This window comes from Humulus lupulus, chromosome 8 (assembly GCF_963169125.1).
Source record: "Humulus lupulus chromosome 8, drHumLupu1.1, whole genome shotgun sequence".
Lineage (NCBI taxonomy): Eukaryota > Viridiplantae > Streptophyta > Magnoliopsida > Rosales > Cannabaceae > Humulus > Humulus lupulus.
The window spans coordinates 153150759-153177122 of record NC_084800.1 but is presented as its reverse complement, the minus strand read 5'-3'; the positions used below and the strand labels follow the sequence as shown (position 1 = coordinate 153177122).

General features: G+C 38.8%; 1 protein-coding gene across 13 annotated transcripts; it reads right to left on the bottom strand.

The window, feature by feature from the left end:
* Positions 1 to 1864: 1864 nt before the first annotated feature.
* Positions 1865 to 23247, bottom strand: LOC133798563 (uncharacterized). 13 transcript variants are annotated; one of them, XR_009875948.1, is made up of 19 exons: positions 22767 to 23244; positions 22199 to 22374; positions 21823 to 21988; positions 21606 to 21658; positions 20286 to 20429; positions 19951 to 20055; positions 19725 to 19850; positions 19364 to 19564; positions 18645 to 18751; positions 18367 to 18529; positions 18173 to 18238; positions 17650 to 17743; positions 17421 to 17533; positions 16862 to 16932; positions 16392 to 16545; positions 10935 to 11016; positions 10747 to 10858; positions 3058 to 8070; positions 2450 to 2798 (listed from the first exon to the last, which is right to left on the bottom strand). XR_009875948.1 is itself a non-coding variant. In XM_062236918.1 (17 exons), exons 1-17 carry the CDS (start codon positions 23077 to 23079, stop codon positions 2202 to 2204), a joined length of 2364 nt encoding a protein of 787 aa, XP_062092902.1. In that variant the 5' UTR covers positions 23080 to 23245; the 3' UTR covers positions 1865 to 2201. The 13 variants fall into 13 exon arrangements, 7 of the variants coding, with proteins under 7 accessions (XP_062092902.1, XP_062092905.1, XP_062092903.1 ...); XR_009875946.1 differs by lacking the exons at positions 2450 to 2798; positions 3058 to 8070 and adding an exon at positions 1865 to 2243; XR_009875945.1 differs by having other exon boundaries at positions 10747 to 11016; positions 22767 to 23245.
* Between the last annotated feature and the right edge of the window lie 3117 nt (positions 23248 to 26364).

Sequence of the window (26364 nt, the reverse complement as noted above, 5' to 3'; positions counted from 1 at the left end):
CTCAATCTGATCACACACTGTTTTTCAAACACTCACAAGAGGGTAAGGTGACTATCCTCATTGTTTATGTCGATGATATGATAATAACAGGTGATGATTATGATGAGCAAGACAAGCTTAAAGGTGTACCAGCCCAGGAGTTTGAAGTGAAAGACCTTGGACCTATGAAATTATTTCTAGGTAAGGAGGTGGCAAGGACTAAACAAGGAATTTCAGTATCACAGAGAAAATACATTATGAATCTTCTCAAAGAAACCGGAATGAGTGGTTGTAAACCTGTAGCAACTCCAGTTGAACCAAAAGGCAAGTACAAAAAGAATACGAAAGAGAAGACAGTAGACAAGGGAATGTATCAACGATTAGTGGGTAAACTAATCTACTTGTCTCATACCCGACCCGACATTGCTTTCGTCGTGAGCCTGGTTAGTCAATACATGCACAATCCTCTTGAAGAACATTTAGAAGCTATGTACAGAATCTTACGTTACCTAAAGAAAACACCTGGGACTGGCTTATTGTTCAAGAAAAATGAAAAACGAGGTGTTGAGGCATTCACCGATGCTGATTGGGCAGGATCAGTTGAGGATAAAAGATCAACCACTGGCTATTGTACCAAAGTTTGGGGGAACTTAGTTACTTGGAGAAGTAAAAAACATTCAGTAGTAGCTCAAAGTAGTGCAGAAGCGGAACTTAGAGCTCTTGCTCAAGAAGTATGCGAGCTAATCTGGATTAAACGTATATTTGAAGAGCTGAAACTTCAAAGAACGAAGCCTTTAAAGTCATATAGTGACAACAAATCAGCAATCAGCATTACACATAACCCAGTTCATCATGATAGGACAAAACATGTGGAAGTGGATAGACACTTCATTAAAGAAAAAATTGAAGAGAAAGAGTTATGTGTTGTGAATGTTCCCAGCAAACAACAACAAGCTGATATTCTGACTAAAGGCTTATCGAAAGACAGTTTTAATGAGATTGTTTTCAAGTTGGGCATGTGGAATCTCTATGCACCAGCTTGAGGAATGGTGTAGAAAATATTGTTTTTTATTTTCTGTTATTATTTTAATTAATTCAATATCCCTCAAGAATGGGAAACCAATCTGTACACAATATATTTTTTTTCTTTTTTGGAGGATTTTAGGTTGATTTAGTACCATTGTAATTACCCTATAATATTTGGTATTTAATACCAAATTAGTCTATAGTTTGTAAAGTGCCTATTTAAATGGCAGTGCTCTCAAAGAAATAATATATCAGAATATATTTTCCACAAATTTAATTCTTAAAATATAACTTTTCCCATTCTTGGAGAGTTGTTCCAAGTATACATAGAGGGACATACGAGTTTGCAAATCAGATTGGAATTAATATATTTTTTAGAGTTTTTTCTCTTTGGTTCTTCAAAGAACTTTTTAGAACTTATTAAGATCATTCTTGTGGCGTTCAAATTCTTGACTTATCACTCACAATCCTTCTCATTTCTTGAGTGTGGTATCTCATATCTTTCTTATACTTTTGGTTCTTATCTCTTTATAGATAACGGGTCAAGGTTTTTTGTTTTTTATAGAATCTGATTTTTAGAACGATCCAAGGCCTCCTTGTTCTAAATTGTTTTTTTTTTTTTGGGTCCCATTATTCTTATTGGGATTCAAATCATTTAGAATCACATCATTTGGTATCAGATAATAAGGCGTTTAAATCAGGTTATTATCTATCCTTATTTTTATTTCATAGTTGTTCATTTCATTTTATTCCATCTTATCAAAATTTCATAAAGAAAAAAAATCGTTCTCTTTTCTTTGGCAGAAGTCGTTCTCTATACTTATCATTTCAACATTAGAAATAAAAAAGAACAAAAAAATTTGATTAGAAGTTACATTTGGAATATTGCTGAAATTCAAGATTTCTATTACATATGGGAATATTATTATTATTATTTTAAAACTTCACCTTAACACATTTTATAGCCCTTTGAAAAATACATTTAAAATTAGAAATTTAAGAAAAAATTAAGTCGTCGGTCGCGGGCAAGTGTCGTGATCTGGTCGTAGCCACTGTATTCTGCCTAGGAGGTCGCGGCCAACCTTAATGTTGGTCTGGTTAGTGGCCTTTTTCATCGCACGTGGATTTTCTTCAAAATCTTCAATTTTAGCCTCGATCCTCGGGTTTAGAGAGTTGTAAAACACTTCAAACTCGTCCTAAAGTTCATTTTCTTGAGTCCTATCGTCTCTCGTCAATATCTAGCCACAAAATTCACCAATAAACTCTCAAAAAATATTTTATGGCCTAAAAATCAAAGACTCATAAAACAAAGCTAGAAACACCTAAAAAACTAGAAATTAACATTATCTAAGTGAGATAGTATTATGATTGGTTAAATACATGGTGAAATTGTTTAGGCATGAAGTGGTGTAAAAACAATAACAATTTCACAGAAGTCAACATGTGAAAGTTAACTTTCAGTATAAGTATTTATAAATCATCATTTTGGGTCCAAAATTTTTAATTTGAGTACACAAGAGTACCTAAGAAGTTTGGGGGCATTTTGGGATGTTTTGAGACAAAGTTTGGAGCGTTATTACATAGACATCGACGATGTGTCCCCTATAGGAGGCAGCAAGTCGCCTGACCCTTGAAAAACGGACTAAAATGGACCAAGCGATACATCGCCTTGTGCTAGGCAATGCATCACCTGGTGCCAGGTGTCACGGGCCGGCTATTTGGGTACTCCAACTAGACGGAACGTGCAGCACTTGCAGACTCTTCAAGCTAGCAAGTCAGCCTACAACACACACCTACAGGCAAACAAACTCAGTGGTTAGCCACATACACATCTCGGACATGCAACGGGCAATAACGAAGTATGAACAAACACAAAGCAAGTCATTCCTAGGAACGTCCACACAACACAAAGCACACAACAAGGCAAGTGGCACACAATGACCCAACGAAGATAACAAACAAGTAACACATAGGCAACAAGGCAGCACACAGGGGCAAGTATGGATAAATATTGTTTTATTAATATATAGCATTGATAGGGCAAGGGAGTACACAGCTTTGGCCCCTATCTGCTGATGGTCATGGTGCTTCCCTAAGTCACCAGGTCACCTCCCCCTAAGGAGCCTTCTAGGGAAATAAGGTATTCCCAGGAACATATATGATTTTTGTCTAGGAGACATATGCATAATTACAAAACTGCCACTACCCTATCCCATGAGGTTGCTTGGTGCAAGACTTGACTAATGATCAAACACCAAGGCATGCTCACTTACAAAATGGCCCCATGTGGGTGTGCCAAAGGGGCAGCACGCCACACTCTCCCCCACTCAATCCTTCGGCGTCCTCGACGAAGTAGCCTGTAGATCTTCAATCTTCTGCGTGAGCTTCTTTAAGTCTTCCGCCCTCTCCCAGCTGATCTCGTCATCTACGAGCCCCTTCCATTTTACCATACTCTTTATGCTTTTTACGATCAGTGGTGACTGTCCTTTCCGCTAGGATTTCTTCAGGTTGACGCTTGCTCCTTGGCTGAACGATGACTCCTCTGGTTGACTGGTTGCGCTCTGGATTTGCTGGATCTTCATGATACGACTTCAAGTTGCTGACGTGAAGGACCGGGTGTATCTTCATCCATGCTGGTAGGTCGACTTTGTAGGAAGTTAGGCCAACTTTTGAGATGATTGAGACCGGACCCTCGTACTTGCGAACGAGTCTGATGTCTTTGTCCCCTCGGAATCTCAACTGTTCGGGCCTCAGCTTGATTAACACTAAGTCACTTGCTTTGAACTCCAGTGGTCTGCGCTTCTGATCTGCCCACTTCTTCATTCTTCGTGATGCTTTTTCTAAATAAGCTCGGGCAATCTCTGTCGTTTTCTTCCAGTCTTTTGTGAAGTGAAAGGATCGCGGGTTCCGACCGCAATATTCGTCCACTGTGTGGGGCAATAGTGGTTGCTGTCCATTAACAACTTCAAAAGGGCTCTTATTCGATGAAGAACTCTTGAGAGTTGAAGCAAAATTGAGCTACATCGAGTAGTTGCGGCCAATTCTTCTGATTGGCATTGACAAAGTGGAGCAAGTACTCCTCCAACATCCCGTTGAATTTTTCTGTCTGCCCATCTGTCTGTGGATGGTAGCTCGAGGATATGTTCAGTTGTGACCCCAAGAGACTGAATAGTTCGGACCAAAAGGTCCCAGTGAATCTTCCATCTCGGTCACTAACAATGTTCTGGGGCACTCCCCAATATTTGACAATATGCTTGAAAAATTGTCGGGTTGTCTCTTCTGCCGAACAGTACTTCGACACTGGGATGAATGTTGCGTACTTCGAGAATCTGTCCACGACCACCAAGATCGCACTTAAATCCCCTATCTTCGGTAGACTGGTGATAAAGTCAAGCGACACTCTCTCCCATGGTCGGCTTGGGACTCGCAAGGGCTCCAACAACCCAGGTGTCTTATTCCTATCGACCTTGTCTTGCTGGCAGACGAGACAGGTCTTGGTGGACTCCACTACATCATCTCGCATTTGTGGCCAGTAGTATCCCTGCTTCAAGAGGGCATGGGTTCTCTGCCACCCTGGATGACCTACCCACAAGGTGTCATGACACTCGCTTAGTAATGTCCTCCGCAAATCTCCAGCTTTCATAACATACAAGCGACCCCCTTTAGCCCACAGAAGATCATCCTCCACCCATAACTAGCGAATCTTGCCTTCTTTTACGAGCTTCGGGATGGTCCTGACAACCGAGTCTTTCTCCAGGTTTTCTTTGATGCACGCCTTGAGTGAAGTGTTCACCACGCTAGCCGACAAACTAGCCAGGATCTTTAGAGTCGCCACTTCTGCTTTGCGACTCAAGGCGTCAGCTGCCTGGTTCAAGCATCCTGCCTTGTGCTCAAAACGGAAGTCGAATCCAACCACGAACTCCTGCCATCGAGCCTGCTTAGGGGTTAGTTTCGGCTGAGTGAGGAAATGACTAGCCGCTGCATTATCCGTCTTCACCACGAACTTTGACCCCAGCAAGTAATGTCTCCACACTCGCAAGCAATGTATAACTGCGAGGATTTCTTTCTCCTAGGCAGTATGCCGCATCTCAGCTTCAAACAGCTTGCGGCTCTCATATGCTACCGAGTGGTCTTCTTGTACTAGTACCCCTCCCAGAGCATAATCTGAGGCATCTGTCTGTACTTCGAAGGGCTTGCTGACATTTGGCAAGGCAAGAACAGGATCTTTCATCATGGCTTCTTTCAAACTCTCGAATGCTTCAGCACACTTGTCAGTCCACGCCCAAGTCACACCCTTTTTCAGTAGCTCAGTCAAGGGTGTTGCTCTTCTTGAGTAGCCATCCACAAATCGTCCATAGTAGTTGGCTAGGCCCAAGAAAGAGCGGAGTTCTTTCACATTTGTGGGGGCTTTCCATTCTTGGATTGCCCTCACCTTTTCCAGATCCATACGAATTCGGCCACGTTCCACCACGTGGCCTAAGAACTTGATGCTCTCCTGTGCAAACGAGAATTTTTCGCGCTTCACATATAGCTGGTTCACTCTCAACTTCTGAAACACTTGAGCCAAGTGTTCTTGATGCTCTTCAATCGTGGCGCTATAAACCACGATATCATCCAAGTACACCACCACGAACTTATCTAGATACTCGTGGAATACTTGGTTCATCAGTGTATCGAAAGTAGCAGGTGCATTTGTCAACCCAAACAGCATTACTCAAATGCTCCGTATCGAGTAACGCACGTTGTCTTTGGTTCATCCCCATCTGCAATCCTCACCTGATAGTAGTCCGATCTCAAGTCCAACTTTGTGAAGTATTTGGCTCCACTTAGCTAGTCGAACAAATCAGCAATCAGAGGGATGGGGTAGGTGTTGCGAACTGTCACCTTGTTGAGAGCCCTATAGTCGATGCACAGTCTCAAGCTCCCATCGTGCTTCTTCTGGAATAGCACAGGGGCGCCAAATGGTGCTTTCGACGGTCTGATAAAGTCTGCCTCCAATAACTCTTTTAGTTGTTTCCTCAACTCTTCTAGCTCAGGGGGTGCCATTCTATATGGCGCTTTTGTTGGAGGCAGCTCTATCTGGTGATCAATCCCCCTCTTTGGTGGCAAGGGTTTGGGGAGTTTATCTAGCATCACGTCCCCATACGTCTTTAAGATCCTCGTAATTTCTAGTGGAACAATCTCTTCCACTACTTCTTCAAACACAGTGGGTACAACTACATAAGTGGGCTTCTGCTTCTTCACACCCTTCTTGAACTGTAAAGCTGATAGAAGCTTCACACCAGGGGGTGGTTTCACCTTTGCAGACACCATTGAAGGAGTCTCTCCCATTATGAGTAAGCTTCCAGTGGCAGGAATTGGAATGGCACCTTTCTCGGTTAAAAAGTCCATTCCCAAAACTACATCAAAGCCGTCCATATGGACGACCACTAAGTCAGTCTGCCCCTCCCACGTGTCGATTCTAACTTTTACCCCTTTAGCCACGCCAGTTGTGGCCAAGGCCTTGGAGTTGACCGCTTTCATGCGGCCTGCGTCTTTCTCCAGATTCAGTCCCAGTCGCTTTGCTTCAAGTTCAGAGATGAAGTTGTGGGTGGCGCCAGTATCAATCATCACGCTTTTGGCGGGCTTGCCATTGATAGTGGCATCCATGAACATTAGCCCCTTCCCCAGGGTCTTCTTCCCTTTTTTGCCATGTTTCTTGAGAGCATTCAACAGGCGGACAGCGCCCATGTACGCGTACTCTTCGTCTTCTTCTTCTCCTTCGCCCTGTTGTTCTTGGCCAATAAGGGCATTCAGCTTGCCCCTGTAAGAGCAAACTGCCGACTTATGTGGGCCTTTGCAAAGCCAACAAGCTAGCGGCTTCCTCCCTGCAACAGCATCTGTACCACTGGAAGAATTGGACTCAGTTGTCCTCTTCTCTCCCTCACTCTTGACTTCCCAGACTTCTTACTCCCAGCGCTACTCGAGCTGGTTGGAGGAGTAGCCCTTTTCGGCAGGCTGCTCTCCGAAGTGTAATCTGTTAAGCGTTCAGCAGCAGCTTGAGCGGTGGCAAGATCAGACACACGCTGTCTTTGAAGTTCTTGTTTGGCCCACGATTTCAGTCCCTCGAGGAAGCAGAAGAGTCTGTCTACTTCGGACATGTCCTTTATATCGAGCATTAGTCCCGAAAATTTCTTCACATATTCTCGGACTGTCTCGACTTGTTTGAGCTCTCTCAACTGGCGTCAAGCTATGTAAGCAACATTTTCTGGTAGAAATTGCGTCTTTAATTCTCTCTTCAAGTCTGCCCAAGATGTGATGGTGCACCTGCCATTCTTTATGTCATCATACTTGGTTCTCCACCACACCTTAGCATCCCCAGACAAGTACATGGTAGCCATGGCGACCTTTCCGTCTTCCCAATCGGCCCGCACGGCTCTAAAATAATGTTCCATGTCGAAGAGGAAATTCTCCAAAGGCTTTACGTCTCTGGCCCCGTTATAGGGCCTCGGCTCAGGTACTTTAGCTTGGCCATCTTCCATACCTATCGGCCCTGTTGCAGGGGCATTCCCAACCGCTCGCATGGTCAGGTTTACCTTGGCAGTTAGCTCAGCCATTTCTTCTCTGAGCACGCCAACTGCCTCCCTGCAGTCTTCCGTAGTGTCATTTATGGAAACTTCTTGTTCCTTCAACATGCACTCCACTGCCGCGATGCGCTCTTCCCACCGAGGGGAAACCGAAGTACTTGTTGGAGTGTTTCTTTTCTGCAACGCGATTATTCTAGATAGGAGAACATCATTTTCCTTTTCTAACGCAGTTATGCGATTGTTTGCATCAGACGATCCAGAGTTATGACTTGCTGAGGAAAGATCCCTGACTCTTTCATCCAAGCCATCTAATTCCCCCAACTGCTTCTCAAGTGCTTCGATCCTCTGTGTGTTGCTCACCATAGTGTGTTTTGCCAAGTTCTTTCTAACTTGGCTCTGATACCAACTGTCACGAGCCGGCTATTTGGGTACTCCAACTAGACGGAACATGCGGCACTTGCAGACTCTTCAAGCTAGCAAGTCAGCCTACAACACACACCTACAGGCAAACAAACTCAGTGGTTAGCCACATACACATCTCGGACATGCAACGGGCAATAACGAAGTATGAGCAAGCACAAAGCAAGCCATTCCTAGGAACGTCCACATAACACAAAGCACACAACAAGGCAAGTGGCACGCAATGGCCCAACGAAAATAACAAACAAGTAACACATAGGCAACAAGGAAGCACACAGGGGCAAGTATGGATAAATATTGTTTTATTAATATATAGCCTTGATAGGGCAAGGGAGTACACAGCTTTGGCTTTGGCCCCTATCTGCTGATGGCCATGGTGCTTCCCTAAGTCACCAAATCACCTCCCCCTAAAGAGCATTCTAGGGAAATAAGGTCTTCACAGGAACATATGTGACTTTTGTCTGAGAGACATGCATAATTACAAAGTTGCCACTACCATATCCCATGAGGTTGCTTGGTGCAAGACTTGACTAATGATCAAGCACCAAGGCATGCTCACTTACAAAATGGCCCCATGTGGGTGTGCCAAAGGGGCAGCACGCCACACCAGGCAACACATCACCTTGGTTGTCCATACGTGCCCATGCAATTACGTGTTTTAGCTCCAAAACTTTAACTTAAATGTTGTAATCTCATTGGTTGAGTCTAATGTGGGCCCTATACTATTTAAAGGTATGATATGAGTCTCTCTCTCTCTCAACATTTTCATCAAGAAGACCCAAGGCTTGTGTATCTCAATCTCATTCCATTGTACTAGCTTCAAGCATTTCCATAGAGAAGGCTAGGAATATAGATTTTTGGACAAAAAATCTACATTTGTTTCAAGCCTTGCAACTTTTGTGTTTCACATAAAATCATAGGTTTGTGATTTTATGTTCTAAGGGTTGTTCTTCAAGAAATGTTTACTCTACACATTGATCTCTTTGTGTTTATGTAATTTGTGTTTAATATCATTAAAGTTAGATTACTTGTATCTTTTGTTTTGAGTTATAACACAAAACTAAGGTTGTTTATAGCCTAACCCCAACAATAAAAAATATCTATCTTTAAACATTTGTTTTGTGTCAAAGTTTGTATATCTCTAAAGGTTTTTGTGCTAGTGAAAGTCATGGAAGAAATCTCATCAATCTTAGCCCTCAAATTCATGTCTCAAGATCTAGTTAGACTAGATAGGTTTGATGGCTCAAACTTTGTAAGGTGGCAAGATAAGATTAAGTTTCTCCTCACAACTTTGAAGATGCACTACATTCTTGACAAAGATTTGAAGACTTTAAAGCCTCCAAAGGATGATGATTCTCAAAAAGCGATTAAAGAAAGGAAGAAAAGGGAAGAAGATGAACTCATTTCTAGAGGTCACATACTCAGTGTTTTGTCAGATCACCTCTATGATCTCAACAGAAACACTACATCGGCAAAGGAGATATGGGAAGCTCTTGGGAAGAAGTAAAAAACCAAAGAAGAAGGTACCAAGAAATTCCTTATCACTCAATATATGGAATTTAAATTCTTTGATGCTAAACTCTTACTCCCCCATGTACATGAACTTCAAGTTATTGTGAATAAGTTGTCTACTCTTAAGATAACATTATCGGAACCCTTCATTGTGGGAGGGATTATAGCTAAACTACCTACATCTTGGAGAGGCTATAGAAAGAAGATTCTCTATAAGAATGAAGAGATATCTATGGAAGAAATCTTGAAACACCTAAGGATTGAAGAAGAGACTCATTCTAGAGACAGGTGTATGGAAGAGTCCAATGTTAGGACATCCAAGGCTAATGTCAAAGAGAAACGCTCTCAATCCAAAGGAAAGACTCATAAGAAGCCCCAATCAAAGAGAGATACTCATCTAGCTCCAAGGGAAAATGAATGGCAATTCAAAGGTGTGAGAGGCCCTTGTTTTGTTGTGGCAAGATTGTTGTGGCAAGAGTGGTCACATGGCTACATAATGCAAGTATCAAAAGACCTATAACCATGGATCCAAGGTCAATTCAACCGAAGAGGAGTTGGTTGCAACCTTGAGTGAGGTGAATGTCATCCAAGGGAAAGTATAAGGATAGTGGTATGACACTTGTGCCACCATTTATGTTGCTTATGATAGAGAGGTCTTCAAGACCTTTGAAGAATCAAAAGAAGGGCATGAGATTCAAATAAGAAATGAGCAAAGGTCTAAGGTGATGGGCAAGGGAAATATTGATCTTTACTTCACATCCGGAAAGAATATTCTATTAACTAATGTGTTGTATGTTCCAGATATGAGTAGGAATCTTATGAGTGGGTATTTGTTGAGCAAATCGAACATCAAAGCAGTGCTTGAGCCCGGTAAGCTAATTCCATCAGATTTTAATGTTCAAGTTCGGTAAGCTAATTACCCCCAAAGTCTTCATCTCCAAGGACATGTTAAAGATATAATGTCAGATTTTATTAGTATCTTGTCCACATTATTTTGAGAGAAGGAACTAAAGGCATAAGTTGCTACTAACATATCCCTACCGGTTGTGACATGGTTTTTGAGAGTATAGTGATATTGATCTATTATTATTGGATTCGATACATTGTCCATTAACACGTTTTGGAATGAAATCTTTGTAGCAAAACCACTACCACTCTGAAGAATACATGGAAAATATATTAGATTCAACCATTATAAATTTCTCTTGGAGTGTGAGGGTGCCAGCTTGGTTAAGAAACTTACCTGCCAAGTTTTAATCCCCACCCCGTTTTCAGTATTGGACAAGAAATCCCCATCTACCGTTACTACATCATGCACATGTGACCATGACTTTGACTTTTCCAAGCTTCCAATACTAAAGATGTAGGTTAGAGTCTCTTCGGTGATCAAGATACACAATCTTGCATTATTAAAAGAGAAGAGCCCCTTACCTAATCCCATGACCTGTGCCATAAGAAATATCACGTATCCTAATCCATGAGGAATTACCAACAATAGAAATGCAGTCATCACCTGGACAAGTTAAATAACTATGAGAATTTTTTAGAGTCAATGCCAGACTCAAGAAATATAGTTCATAAGTGTGTTGCCATTGTCAAGGAGATGAAAAAGAGGAGTGGTTTTCATGAAAGCCATCTCAACAAGGTCTAAACTCAAAAGTTAAAATAAAGAACAGTCTTATCTTGTGCCCATCTATAGATGGCTGAAATGTACTATTATTTATCATCAAAATCAAATTATTTAAGCAAATATTTAAAGTGAACAAGTGCAGTTATATTATATTTCACATTGTTTCCTTCTTCTTGTACAAAAAAAAAAGTGGTCAATAGTTCCATGAGTCTTACAAATCTTACACAAAAGAAAATGCATAGAGAACTATATGACACCCTTTAATGAATCTCAATTTATAACTTGAACATATTAACATTTCTGGCTCAATAGTTAAGAAAATGCTATCAAATAACTTCATCAGACGAGCAACTACTAATATATATCAATATATAACACAATAGATTATTTATATACAATACTAGATAATCATATGCCTCCTCCAACAATTGATAAGAAATGGGAATCAACAGTCACCAAACACTAATCACTTGAATAATGAACCTCCAATGAACAAGTCAAAGTGATGCTTGAAAATAATATTAGATATGAAAAACACTAAAAATTTAATCAAATAATAGAAACTTTCCACAGAGACAGAGTGGGTGTTGAGGTTTTAGTTAGTTAAACTTGTGTTTGGTTTGATTAGAAAAGTAATGCAACAATAATTGAAAATATGTGTTAGACTGCCATGGAGTCATCAACTCTACAAAATGGCTTCCAAATAACAAAACATCTATATCAAGCTACACATGTACCAAGAGAATGGGTAATCAACAACCTAAACTTACCTTAGAACAATAGACAGAGTCATGCAAAAAATTTCGAAATCTATCCAAAGTGTTTAATTTAATTGAGGTTTGAATTTGGAAGTTAAAACCCATGCCAAAAAACTCAATGATTTGGAATTGACACAAAGGTCTCAAACCATATTACTGAAAGAGCCACCGACATACCTCAACTTGTAGTGGAGTAATTGATCCCGTGCACGAGCAGTGAGCGAAAAACTAACTTGAAATACACAAAACAGTGAGAATTTTCCTGAGCAAAGACCAGCAACGCCCCACCTCCATTGACACCATAGATCTCGAGCTCTTCATCGTCATGCACATCCTGTGTGATCTTATTGAGGTTCTATTTCAGTTTTGTTATCAAATCCACATCGTTCGTTCTCAAAAAAAAAAAAAACTCTTACTGCTGAGATGCTCTCAACTAGTGTATTTATATATACCCAAACACCCTAAATATGAGAAAAATCAAAGACTAAGGTGTTTGCGAGTGGAGATAAAGACTGAGATTATAATTTGAGAGAGAGGGAGAGAGAGAGGGGAAACCAAATTCTCCACGTTGCCCTTGTTGATGCCAGTCCCTCAACATTCTCGCAGCTTTGATTCCTTCATCAATGGGAAAAAAACTGAGAGAGAAGAAGAATAAAAGGCGAGGAAGAAGAGGAGGTACCAGTGTTGGTTGAATTTGCCCTTTGTTTTCTGAATGAATTCTGGTGATACAAGGTTTGTTTATTGTTTTTTTATCTGTCATTTGATTCCCATGAATTTCGTATTTTTACTCAAAGTTTTCTCATAAAATTTGGGGGAAACCCATTTTTTTCTAAAGTTGTGGTATAAAAGTTATATTTATGAAACATTCCCTAAATTTTAAAAGGTTTATTATAAAAAAAAATGAAAAGTGTGCTTTTTTATTTTATTTTTTTGAGAAAAGTTACAGAGAAAAGAAAAGAAACAGAGAAAAGAAAACAAACAAGACTCAGCACGCCTATTGGCCTTTGTCATCTGCAAGAGCAGGTGAAGCCATCTGTGGGACACATCCTTCCCAGCAGTAAGTCTCTTGAGATATCAAGGCAAATTTGGCAATCATGTGTGCCACACCATTCGACGATTTGGGACCAAACCGAACAGACCGAATGCTTTGTTCTGCTGCCTCCCTCCTAATATCGGCCACCAGTAAGTCCAAGTCACCTCCCTCTTCCGGTGGTCTATTGAGCATACCAACTGCAAGGCTACAATCTGAGACTAACAGTCCTTCTTTAATGTTGAACCTCTTACTAAGGTGGATACCCTGTTGGATGGCCACTAACTCAGCAACTAGAGGGTCATAAGCATAGTTGATAAACTTACAGCTTGAAGCTATCACATCTCCCAAACTATCCCTGATAACAACTCCACTGCTGCAGCATCCTTGGTTCTTATTCACTGCAGCATCCACATTAATTATGAACTCTCCCTCCATAGGGGCGATCCACCTTTGCTGAGCAGAAACGGTTTTGTCAGGAGCGGTACCATGGCTCTGCGCAAACTCTTCCAGATATGTGGCCGCCCAATCCACCACAGCTGTAGCCTCCGGGTTCCATTTTCTGAAAGTATCATTGTTACGGCAGTTCCAACATTGCCAGGCCAAGATAGAGAAGAAGTTGAATTTGTCTTGGGGAAGTTGAAGGGAAATTCTGGACAGGAAGGATATCAGGTCCTCAAGATTCCTTCTTTTCATAATCTTGCTGAAACCCGCCACCTTCCAGATTTGGCGATTTCTTGGGCAATGCCATATTGCGTGATACCAGTCCTCCCTTTGGTGGGAATCCCCACACCTACAGCACCCCTGCTCCTTCCTAAGTTTCCTGCAAAATAGAACACTGTTAGTGGGAAGCCACTTGTTGCTTAGCTTCCAAAGGAAGAGTTTGATTTTGAGAGGGACACGCAAGCTCCACACTGTTTTCCACCATCTCTCTGTATCCCTCATATCTGATCCTTCGGCCCTTTCTTTCTCACGAATCGCCACTTGGTAACCACTGCGCACCGAATATTCACCATTCCGGTTATAATGCCAGATTCTCTTATCTCCAGCCTCCAAAGGTCCTGGAATGATGCTGAAGATACTATCCGCATCCTCCTTGGTAAATATGTTTCGGATGAAGCTCTCATCCCACTCCCCATCAGCTTTCCTCAGGTCTACCACTCTAATGCCAGCTGGCAGCTCCGGTTTTTCCAGGAAGGTGAAGTTGAACGGCCTTGGTATCCACTTGTCTTCAACAATTCTAACTTCCTCTCCCGACCCGATTCTCCATCGGGATCCTGCTTCAATAATTTTCCTTCCCTAAAGAAGACTCCACCAAATGAACGAAGGGGCTGAACCCATCTTAGCTTGATACAAGTCACAGTCCCTATGATAGCTGAATTTGAGGACTTTAGCAACCAGAGAGTCCGGAAATCTCTCCAACCTCCAACACTGTTTAGCAAGCATAGCTTTGTTGAAGAGCTCCATATCTTTGAACCCTAAGCCTCCTCGAAACTAATGAAAAGTGTGCTGTAGTAAGAATATAAAACATTTACAAACATTATCAAAAAAAATTTGAAAACATTAGGCCTGTTTGGTAAAATTTTTGTTTTTGAATTTTTTAAACACAAAAATAGAAATATTATTTTATTTTTGTTTTTTTATTTTTAAAATATAAAATATGTTTGGTAACTATTTTTGTTTTTAAAAACAAAAAATAATAAATGCATTTGATAACTTTTATTTTTATTTTTATTTTTTATTTAACAATATAAAGCGTTGATTTGAAGAAGAGAAGAAAAAAAAATTAAAAACTGTTTAAAAACAATTTGAAAGTGAAAAAATTCTATTTTCAAAATTTAATAAATTTTAATTAAAATTTTAAAAAATAATAAATAAAAATAGAGTTATCACACATATGTTTAATTTTTAAATTTTTAACTAATTAAATAAAAAATTATTTTTTTAAGAGTTATCAAACAACACCATTATTTGTAAAAAATTTCAAAAATTATCTTGTTTTGAAAAGGAAAAAAAAGCCTCGGAGCAAGGCCGAAGATGAGGAAATGGCAAGATTGAATATCATGTGTAAGAAGAAAGCACTTCGGCATTGTTTGGTCTTGAATTTTAATTTGGAAAACTTTTATGAGGAAAAATAAAAAAGAAAAAAGTGAGAAAAATATTTTCCACAAATTTGATAAAAGATTTTTTTAATATTTTTTTTGTTTGTAGATATTTACAATTGTTGTAAATTTTTTAAAAATTATACTATATTTAAGTTTTAATTTTTCTAAAAAAAATAATTTTTAATTTGTTGATTCAATCCAAACATAAGAAAATAGATTAATGACACCCTCAAAAACAAAACTTGTGTATCTGCATAGAAGCTAAACTACACATTGCAGGATAGGAATTCATTATGTACATAAACAACAATAACCATGCCACCCTCTTCACACCCTCTTCTGGCACATGATATTGTTTCAATAATCTGCTTAAGAAAAGGAAAGATATGTTCTATCAAACCAACCTTCTTGTGAACTATTCCACCCAATTTCCGTCGAAAGGGGGTGGAGTGTACGAGTTCCACTACAGATTCATGTGCTCATCGCATATTGTTTGGAGGAAAATGATACTGGGCCCAAGTAAGCTTCGGATAGAGATACTACAATGCGATGACAAGCTAAAGCTGAAGCAATAACAAACATGACCAAGGAAACCCAGTAGAACTTCAGTGTCAAGATTGGATTTTTTCTTGCTGACTTTAGAACGTTTGAGAAAATCACTTTGAGCCGCCTATCTCTCAAAATAGATTCATAATCATATACATGTCCCCATAATCTGGAAGATGTGCTTAGCACTTTTTTGTTAGTGCCAATTGCTAATATCACCCGAAAACCAGAGCGAGTTGTCGTAACGTCCTGTCCTAATGCTTTAAAAATCCACAAGTATAATATGTCTGCAATGACCCTGCAACACTGCTGTCGGAAGACTTTTGCCTCCTTGGAAATCACTGCTTGAATCAATGAAGCTCCGTTCTGTTTTTTTTTTCAAAAGAAAGGCAGTTCAGAAAAATAAAATCTTACTGATAATAAAAAACAAGCCATCAAGTTTCACTTGTATGAATTCTCCATCTTCCCTTCTCCTTGAAATCACAGAGAAGCTACTGATTGGACGTCGTTGGTTTTTTATACATTTATGGGACTTGGTGCCTGAACCAATCACACATAAGCCCACCAAAGCACTTGAGCTATAACCTCATGTGACCATGCATAGTCTAAATCGATTCATGTAAATATGATAAAGAGACCTCGTGCGGAACAAATGATAAAGATACAGAAAAGAGAAACAAAAGGCACAATGCACAAGGACTAAGTGTACAACCATATTATTGCTGATTTCAACCAGAAACTTAATGTGCCCAATAGAGGAAAAATACAATGGTATTATTAGGAACAAAAGGGAACAGTTTATAGATTAAAGATACTCACAGCAGTCATCAGGAGTCTTCTCAGCACAGCACCATCTTTAGATGGCAAAATCCTCAAGACCAAATTTGCCAAATCAAATACATTGTTTGACCTACTTGGTAAATGATCAAGGGAAGTTTCACTATTTGATGTAACAATCCGGCTCAATCCTTTCCTGGAAACAAGTAATATAAATATTACTTCAGTACAAATGTAGAAAAACGGATTAAAAGAAATTACAGATGCAGGTTCGTGGGTATCTTGCTAAAAAAATACTTCTTTCCACATAGGTGTATATAAAATTATACTTCACAAAATAAAGGAGCATCATAGAATTACCACTTGAAGTCTAAAAGAGCTTAAATTTATGATGTTGTACAGTACAACTCTAATCCTCCTCCCTCCAACCCCACCCCATCGGTAGACTAAGAATATTTAAAAGGTCTTATTGTAAAAAAAAAAAACCCTAGAAAAATATATATCAAGCATACCTAGTTGCACCTGCCCTTAAAAATAGAGCAAGCCTCTGCCACTGGAACTCTTTCTTTTTGTTCAAGACGACCTGAACAACCAATTTAGGGATATAACAAAAAATCTTAGAAGTTTCCAGCAGAAAATTATTATTGGCGTGGAGAATAATAGGAGCCATGCACCATGCAAATGTAGGGAATCGATTAAAAAAAATGGTGGGAATGAAATATCAATATTTTTACCGTGTAAGTTGTCTGCAAACAAAAACAGGAGAGTAAACTAACATATGACCAATTTCAGGCTAAATATTTTTCACTTCTAACGTTACTACAGAGAGAGAAATCTAATAATAATAATAATAATAATAATTTTATTTTTATTATTATTATTATTATTATTATTATTTATGAAATATTGATGGAATGACCAATTTCAGACTAAAGATTTTTCACTTTTACTACAGAGAGAAATCTAATTATTATTACAAATATGAAATATTGATGGAATAGTGGTTGATAAACAATGACATCTTGTTGACTAGTCATGAAGAAGTGTAAAGATACATGAGCCATTTCTCACCGAAAATAAAATTTTATTTGTTGCAGCTGAATTATCTGTAAGCAGTTTCTGAAAGACATAAGGGTATGCAGCTTCAAATGTCTTAAAGTTTTTGTCGGCTGCTAGTGCAAGACCTGTGGGAACACCACATAAAAGAACCATGAATTGTTTTAAGAGGGGAGGTGTTAGCAGTACAAGGTTTAAAGAGGCATGCTAATTATAAGCAAAAGTAAGCAGATACTTTATTTACCTTCAAAAGATGCAAGAGAACGGAGGAGAAGTGTAAAGTATGGTGGCATGCGAAAGTGGAACTTGACAGCTATGGAGAAGATTTTAGCCAGAACCTTCAAATCAAATTCATGTAAAGATTTAGCCAGTAATTAATATAAGATGTTAGAGAGATCGTCTTAAAAGAGGTACAAAGAACTGTCACAAAGAAACAAAGCAACTCAATTAATCAGACCCACAAAGGGCTATGATGATCACAACTGTGAATGTTATGAACATAAGAATATATCATAAAATATTTCAATTCAGTATCTGATAATCTACTCATTATATCAGTCCATCATCTGAAGTAAGGAATTATTCAAAAGAGCTTGTTGAGGATGAATGCTTTCCACAATTAGGTATCGAAAGACACAGACTGATTCCACATAAGTTGTGGAATCGAGATACAAACTGAATGCTGTATGAATGTAAACATATATTACTGGTCTTCAGATCTTTTAACTAAACATAATGTAAACTAAATTCTGAAGACAGTATTTTACCCTGCTGAAATTCAGATTAGGAATTCCATCTCTAAATTCTACTTCCCCCAGTGCATATTCCAGATCCTGAAAAATAATTACATATAAATTATATTGTGTTTCAATAGGATCACAATTTATAGCAAGTGAGACAAATTTCAACTCTATATCAGTCAAGTATAATATCATGTTGTTCATTAGTTAATATATTATACCAATGTAACACGTCGGAAATTAGTCCCTGGCCTTATGACGCCCATCTCATCCAGAGCATGTACTAGCGATGCCCAGTCTCCATTAACTATGTGCACTATGGATGCAAGCATAGCAAATTGATGCTTCTTTTCCACCCGGCAAAGTAAACCAAAGTCAAGAAAGCTGACACAGAAATCACAAGGTGATGAACTAACAGATGCATTGGAAATATTCTAATACATTTACTTGTTCACAAAATATTCTAAAACATTTACTTGATCACAAGCAATATAAGTACCCTAGTTGTCCAGAAGATGTGTAACGCAGGTTTCCAGGATGTGGATCAGCGTGTAGTAAGCCGGTTTCCACAAGTTGTACTAGGGTTGCCTCTACTCCTTTGTTAACCTAGAAAAGTACAACATAAATCAAATTTTTTTACAAAATAAAAAAGTAGTAAGACACTAAAGAAAATAACTAAAATAATAATTTTTTAATTAACCATCTATCAGGACCACATTTCTCTCTTTCTCTCTCTCTCTTCTTTTCCCTAACTTGAATGAACTGGACATGGGAAGATAACTGTCAAACTATCAAGGTAAGCCAGGAAACAAATGTTTTACTTTACTCCTCTGCCTAGCACTGCATCAATAGTAGGACAAAGCTGTTCCATAACAATCCCTCTTTCCATTGTTAACAAAACTAGCTGAATGTTAACTATGACAGAACATATTCTGGGAGTAACCCAAGATAAGATAGCTTAAACTCAACCAGATAAATCCATATTGCCTTTTACTCAATTTGTTTTCTAGATATCATTCATTTCTCTCTTTTGCCTTTTATTTTTTTGCCCCTACATACAACGGAGATGGCCTATACTATGCCTATGGGGGACTTCTTTCCTCCCCCACTAACCCTCCTTCTGTCACATGTACCTATATTATGAGAGCAGTGTGCCTCTGCCTTGCAAGTGAACTGTTCAAAATTCATAAATTACGACAACTATAGCAAATCACCCACCATATCAAGAAGGCGCCTTTTTGCTTCAAACCTCTGTTTCTCTGTATACACTAACCAATTATCATCTGAGTTTCCAGTGGACGCAGAGAGTAGTTGAGTGGGACTATCCCCCACAATCCACTCCATGGTCAGAACTCTTTTTCGACTTAAATTTTGAAGTACTTTTGGCACATACATGAATGAAAAGGAAGAATGAGCTTTCTGCATCAAAAAAAACGAAGAGTCAATAAAAGCAGAAGAGAATAGTAAAAGGAAAATTAACTTGGCAGAAAGTAGCTGGAGTTATGAGATGTCTCTTCACACAATATAAAAGTCCACTGGATAGATGAAAAGAATGACAAAGAATTAGTGCAACTAATACCTTAAACTCAGATGCGTTTGCAGCCTCTAAATTATAATCCAACTCCCCTACTAAACCTTTCCCAAGCTCATCAGCATACAGACGCAGGTCACTTTTTCTCTTGGCTATCTTTTGCAGTAACCCAAGCTAAAACAATTATAAATCACTTTATTAGAGTCTGTGAAGTACATATAAAATCATAAAAAAGAAACACACACACAAAAGGCTAGTAGAAGTCAATACAAACCCCAAGCCGAAGAATATATGCATCCCGCACAACCACATGACGCATGTTGGGCCGCTGAACTTTCACAGCGACATTAGATCCATCGAGGGTAGTTGCAGAATAGACCTGAATGATGCATACAAGAAGAGAAAGTATTTAAAAAAATATATATATGCAGCAATACAATACAATTATAAAGGACGCTTATGAAATATATAATGCAACATTTACTCAAACTATCAAATAGTAGGTATGCAAGGTATGCTAGTATGTATTGCTTTGTTTTCTCTTTTGGAAATGTTAGTATCTATTAATCTTTTACTCCAACCATCAATATCAGCAACAAAAATACCCACCTGGCCAAAGGATGCTGCTGCAACAGGTTCCTCAGAAATGTAGCTAAAGAAAGATTCCAAAGGAGAACCTAACTCTTCCTCAATAATTTTCATGGCTACAGCCCTAGGAAAAGGAGGTATTTGATCATGCAATTCAGACAATGCCTGCAAATCATAATCAACAAGAAATTAACCTTGACATTCAATCAAAAAAATAAAGCCCTTAAATCATCATCTTATCATACCTATCCTATTGCACAAAAGATTTTGCATCTATGTAAATATCACGAGCATGTGTGTTAATTCCTCACATCAAAGAAACATATAAAGACCCTGGCCACTTGTAGTATTACATGTAAGCAAATAAATAAATAAATCCACTTGAATTACTACTGTTAACATCAATATAGAACCACGCCTTATGTCAATATGCACAAAAGCTTGATTCTGAGCTTCATATATGTAATAGTTATTGGTACATAAAGGGAAAGAAAAGACAACGACCCCATTTGGCTCAGCTTTTTTAAGTTGTTCTTCTAACTTTTAGAATTAAAAAAAAGTACTTTTGTAAGTATTTGGGTAAAAAATAAAAAATCCTTTTCAAATTCAAATTTACCACACACAAAAAGCAAACATGAGATGTCAGATCCAATCTGAATACCAAAAGTGGCTCGTAATAATCTATCGTTTGAAGCATACGATGATTCTAATTTCTAATTAATAAAAGAAGATTATTAGGCACAAATATGTAAAGGTATAAATGACTTTTAAATAATTAGAAGATTTTTTTATATATATTATCCAAACACTTAAAAAGAACTTTTCATTAAAAAAGATCTTTATATTATAGAAGATTACGATGATTCTAATTTCTAATTAATAAAAGAAGATTATTAGGCTCAAATATGTAAAGGAATTAATGACTTTTAAATAATTAGAAGATTTTTTTATATATCTTATCCAAACACTTAAAAAGAACTTTTCATTAAAAAAGATCTTTATATTATAGAAGATTACGATGATTCTAACTTCTAATTAATAAAGGAAGATTATTAGGCTCAAATATGTAAAGGTATAAATGACTTTTAAATAATTAGAAGATTTTTTATATATATTATCCAAACACTTAAAAAGAACTTTTCATTAAAAAGGATCTTTATATTATAGTTATCCAAATAAAAAAAATAAGCCAAAGCTTTTACTTATCATGAACAAATGGGGCCAACTAGGATTTTATCATGAACAAATAACTAGCTAGCTAGCACTGAAACTCTGCTTTTAGATGGAAGGCAGAAAATACGTTAATGCTGGAAAAATCTGGATGATTCTTCATAATCTGACCTTGGCAATTTCAGTACCAATAATGTCCGGCCTTGTCGATAGGGACTGACCAACTGCACCAGCAAGCAAAGGCATGTAACTAGCATATTGGTAATCTTGTGACTGCAGAGGAAAAGTAGAAGTGCCAGTATATAAAAAGCAATGGGGGAAGCAACTATAAGTGGACAAGTAATCAAGATATTTACATAATAATGAACTTCAATATAACAATGCTAACCTTTGATAAATGTTGGACCAAGGTTAAGCATTGTTTCTTTCAGCACCACCCCAAAATTGTACTGAGACACGCTGCCATCAACATCCTTATCCACACTCGGTCCCAAGAACTTTCTCATCTTAGAGGTTCGAATTTTAATTGCGACCGTGGCAAAGGAAGAAAATACCTTACATTACACAATACCATAAACCAGTTAAGAATGCAGTTTCCTACGAATAAGGCACAATTTAGCACGAGAATTTAACTACTAAAGAGTATATTGCTGATGATATAGGACCCATAGTCATGACCTTAACATGGTAAGAGGGAACACTATTTAAGAATATGCTTAATAATGATATTTAAACACGAGATTATATCAAGTCATTTAATCTACCTCTGCAAGTCTAAATGCCACTACATGTGGCCTACAGTTAAAGTAGTCGGCAACTTCTTGTGGATCATAAACTTCAGGAAGCGGCTTAGACCAAGTCTTTGACAGAATGTTAAAATAAGCAGCATATGTCTCAAAGGCTTTGAGATCAGCCATGAGCAAATCGACCCCAGAGAGTTCTGTCAGAAGACAAATTTCAATATCAACACCAGAAAAACGAAAAATAACTCAAAGAAAACCACTCCGGATTTCAAAGAACCAAATTGTCTAAGTAAACATTTATACAAAAGTTAGCAAAGATAAAGGACTAATCAAGCCACCGTTTCCACCTAATTCAATGGTGTCGAAAAATCACCTATGAATTTACACTAACTACCCAAAGTCACTGCTTTTAATATATAATACAAGGAAAAATGCACCCATTTTCCTGCAGACAGAAACAAATTTAAATATGAAAAAAAAATACTCCATTTCCCACTAACCAAATATCATTACTAGCTCCAAAATACAACTTACCAACCAAAAAGAGAGACAGACAAAACAGAAAAACATGAAAAAATTCAAGGTCTACCTGGATAGGAAGGTTGAGGCCAAGAAGGAACCAGTTGAGGAAAGGCATTAGGATCTTCCAAGTGCCGAAGCCATACAACATCGTCTATGGCTTTGGACACTTGGGGAATTCGAAAAGCTTTGTTAGCCCACTTGAGCCCTTTACCAATACCAGTTTTGATAAACTCCACATCCTTCCCAACCACCGAAGCCAAGTGCCCAAAATCACCGAAAGCCCGCCCCTGTTTCCGCTCTCTTTTCGGCGCCGTTTTGGTGTTTCTCGCTGAGCACAGAACAGTCGTCGGCACCGGCAACGACGCCACTACCATAGCCATAGGCGACCGGCGAGGAACCAAAGCCTGGTCTTGGGATTTTCAGTAGTACTAAATTTAGCTTTATTGCTGTGGTTTTTGTTTTTGGTTTTTTTTTTTTTTTTTTGATAACAATGGTGAAGAGGGAGGAGGAGGATGTGAAGTGGGAATGAGTGGCACAAATCGAACAGAGCTGAGTTGCCGAGTGAGGTGAGTGATCAGATGTGCTCGGGTTTAGCTGAGTCTAATTATGTGTCTCTCTGAGTGGTTGAAATGTTCACGAAAAGATTTACCGCCAGTAGTTTTCCACGTGAGTCGTTTTGCGATACTGTATGGGTTTTATCAAAGGAAAATTTGGTTTTTAATACATTAAGTTACACGACAAAATTATAGCAATCGAAAAAAAAATCTCATGTTTTTATTATATTATTCTTTGGATTATCAAAAATGTTCCTATCATAAATTTTTCTCTTTTTCTCTCATTGTCTTCTCCCTTTCTTTTTCTCACGTTTTCCCTGTCAATCTCTCAAGCTCTTGTACATAAAAAAAAATAAGGCAGCTTAATCTATACAAATTTTCGAGCTTATTTCAGGGCAAGTTGTGAATCATTTCAAAGCAAGAACTTCATTTTGGCTTTCAGATCAAAAATTGTATGGATAAGTATATATTTGTGATATGTAGTAAGGAAACTTGTTTATCAACATTGTTTTTGCTATTTTGAACAGATTTGTGTATGCATTCATGCTTTATTGTAATTTTTCACTGTCGGAATGAATTTTCGTTCCTTTCTTGGTTTTTTTTCTGGGTTTTTTGTCTGCCTCAATAGGACTCGATGGACCTCGATAAATCTTCATGTATTATATTATTTGTATACTTTGATATGCCTCGATGAGCCTCAATGGGTCTCGATAACATCCTCACATAAGGGGGAATGGCTACCTCGATATGCCTCGATTAACCTCGATGGATCTCGATAACATCCTCACATAAGGGGAAATGGCTACCTCGATATGCCTCGATGAGCCTCGATGGGTCTCGATAACATCCTCACATAAGGGGAAAATGTGCCTCGATGAGCCTTGATAGAGGCATAAAACTTAATTATGTAGTATTTACCTCGATAGGACTCGATTGGAATCGATGGGTTGACCTCGATAGTGTGATAGTTTGACCTCGATAGAAATCGACATTTTGCTGTTTTATGTTGTAGTTTAATTTTTTGACCTTTTTTCTTTTGTTTTTTTGTTGCAGATTCGACTGTTTCCATATTTGTTGCATTCAATAGTGTTTGGGAATTCGAAAATAGGGATTGGATTTTCAGGAATGCTGAAAATCAAGTTCTGCCCGTGGAGAAGGGTGTGACATATGAGCAACTGCTTGACATTCTGTACAATGAGCTTGAAGTTGATAAATGTGTGCATGACTTGAAAATTGAGGTCCCATACACATGCCTATCACAATCCGTCAAACCTACCGTTATAAAAAATGATAGGCATGTGCGTGCATTCATTGGTTTGGCATCGAAATCTATAGAGAAGCTCATTCCTCTATGTGTGACATTGATTAAGAAGGGAGGTATAAGAAATGCATCGACTTCTACCAGCATTAATAAAGAAGTTCGATTTGAAGAGAACATTTCTCCTCCATGTCATGGTTCAAAGGAACTCAAGGTGACGTTGGAACATGTGTTCCCGAGACAAATCCAGACGTCATAGTCCATGATGATATCCCGATTAGAGATCCGCCATATGTGCATGACACGGCGGAGTACGATCCCTATGGCTACGATCCTTATGTCAACGACGATCCTGTTGTTGATGCAACAAATCTTGGTGGGCCAGATGTTAGGGCAGATTTTCCAACACAGAGTTCAGATGTTATGGTAGATGAGGAGCGCAAAATAGAAGATCGGCAAACACTTGGGACTAGCAGTAGTCGTCAGGGTCCAAGTAGAACCGATGATAGTTTTAGATAGAGTTCTCCATTGGACTTAGGTGAAGATCGTAGAACATGGAGTGCTCCCATGTTCACCAAAGAGGATATAGAGGCCTCACATCAACATCATTCCTTAACCAGCAAAGCTTCAGGAGAATTGCACCTTGGGAAGTTCTTTCAGAACAAGCTTGAATTGAAAACCAAAGCATCCATATTTGCGATGAAGAATAATTTTGAGTTTATGGTGAAGAAATCTAGGACTGATGTGTGGTACATTACCTGCAAGGATCCTGATTGTGGTTGGAGATTGAGGGGTAAGAAAAAAATGTGATCTGAAATGTTCGAGATTACTGTATACAACGAAGTACACACTTGCTCACAAGAAATTCGAGATAAGGACCACCGTCAAGCATCACCGTGGGTTATTGGGCACCTAATCAAGAGGAAATTTGCTACCGATGGTACTCGGTACATGCCAAACAACATAAGGGAGGACATGAAGCACCGTTTTGGGGTCGAAATGAGCTATGAAAAGGCGTGGAGATGCAGAGAAAAGGTTTTTATGTATGTCAGAGGGACACCTGAGGAATCATACTCCAAGTTATCTGGATACCTGTGTCAGTTGGAGCATCCTGGGGGAAGGTGGTGTTCATGATCGCAGCATCCTGCTGAAATGCAGCATGATAAAAGTGGTGTCGGCGGCGTAGCATGTGCAAAGCGGCATCAATATGCTGAAAAAACATGAAAATTCGTTGGTACCATCAATATATTTTAAGATTGAATTGAAAACATGAATGTAATTTACATACCGAATCCCAAAGCCAAGTCTGCACTGTGTGCAACTGCAAGAACCATGCCACACTATGCGTCCCAGTATAGAAGTTCCGGTCTCTCTTGTTGTCGATCTTCCTGATGATCCACTTATGGAAGCTCTTCTCCTGCTGTGGGTCACACTTCCTCAATGGTTCAGCAACTAGCCCCTGTTTATCTTGTCTAATCTTCTTCGTTGGGTCGGTGAAGTCATCAAAATGCTTGGGCCTGCGTTTCTTCTTGACAACTTCAAGGCCAGCTGCCTCCTCAGGCTGTAGTACTCGTACACTGGGACTGTCAGCATCACTGGCAACTACAGATGTCTGGGCCTGTGGAGTGGAGGGTTGATCACTGTGCTCGTAGTCTGCAGGCAAGATATCAAACTCTGTATCTGATTTTATGTCAATGGATCGACCTGAGACCACTAAAAGCAGCTGCACCAACTGAGTCATGATCGTAGTCTGATTCTGTAGTAAGGTTGCCTGGCCCTCCTCAACCCTCTTGAGCCTCTGCATCAATTGCTCATAATCAGGCTAGGCAACCTGACTAGATGAAGCTGCACAG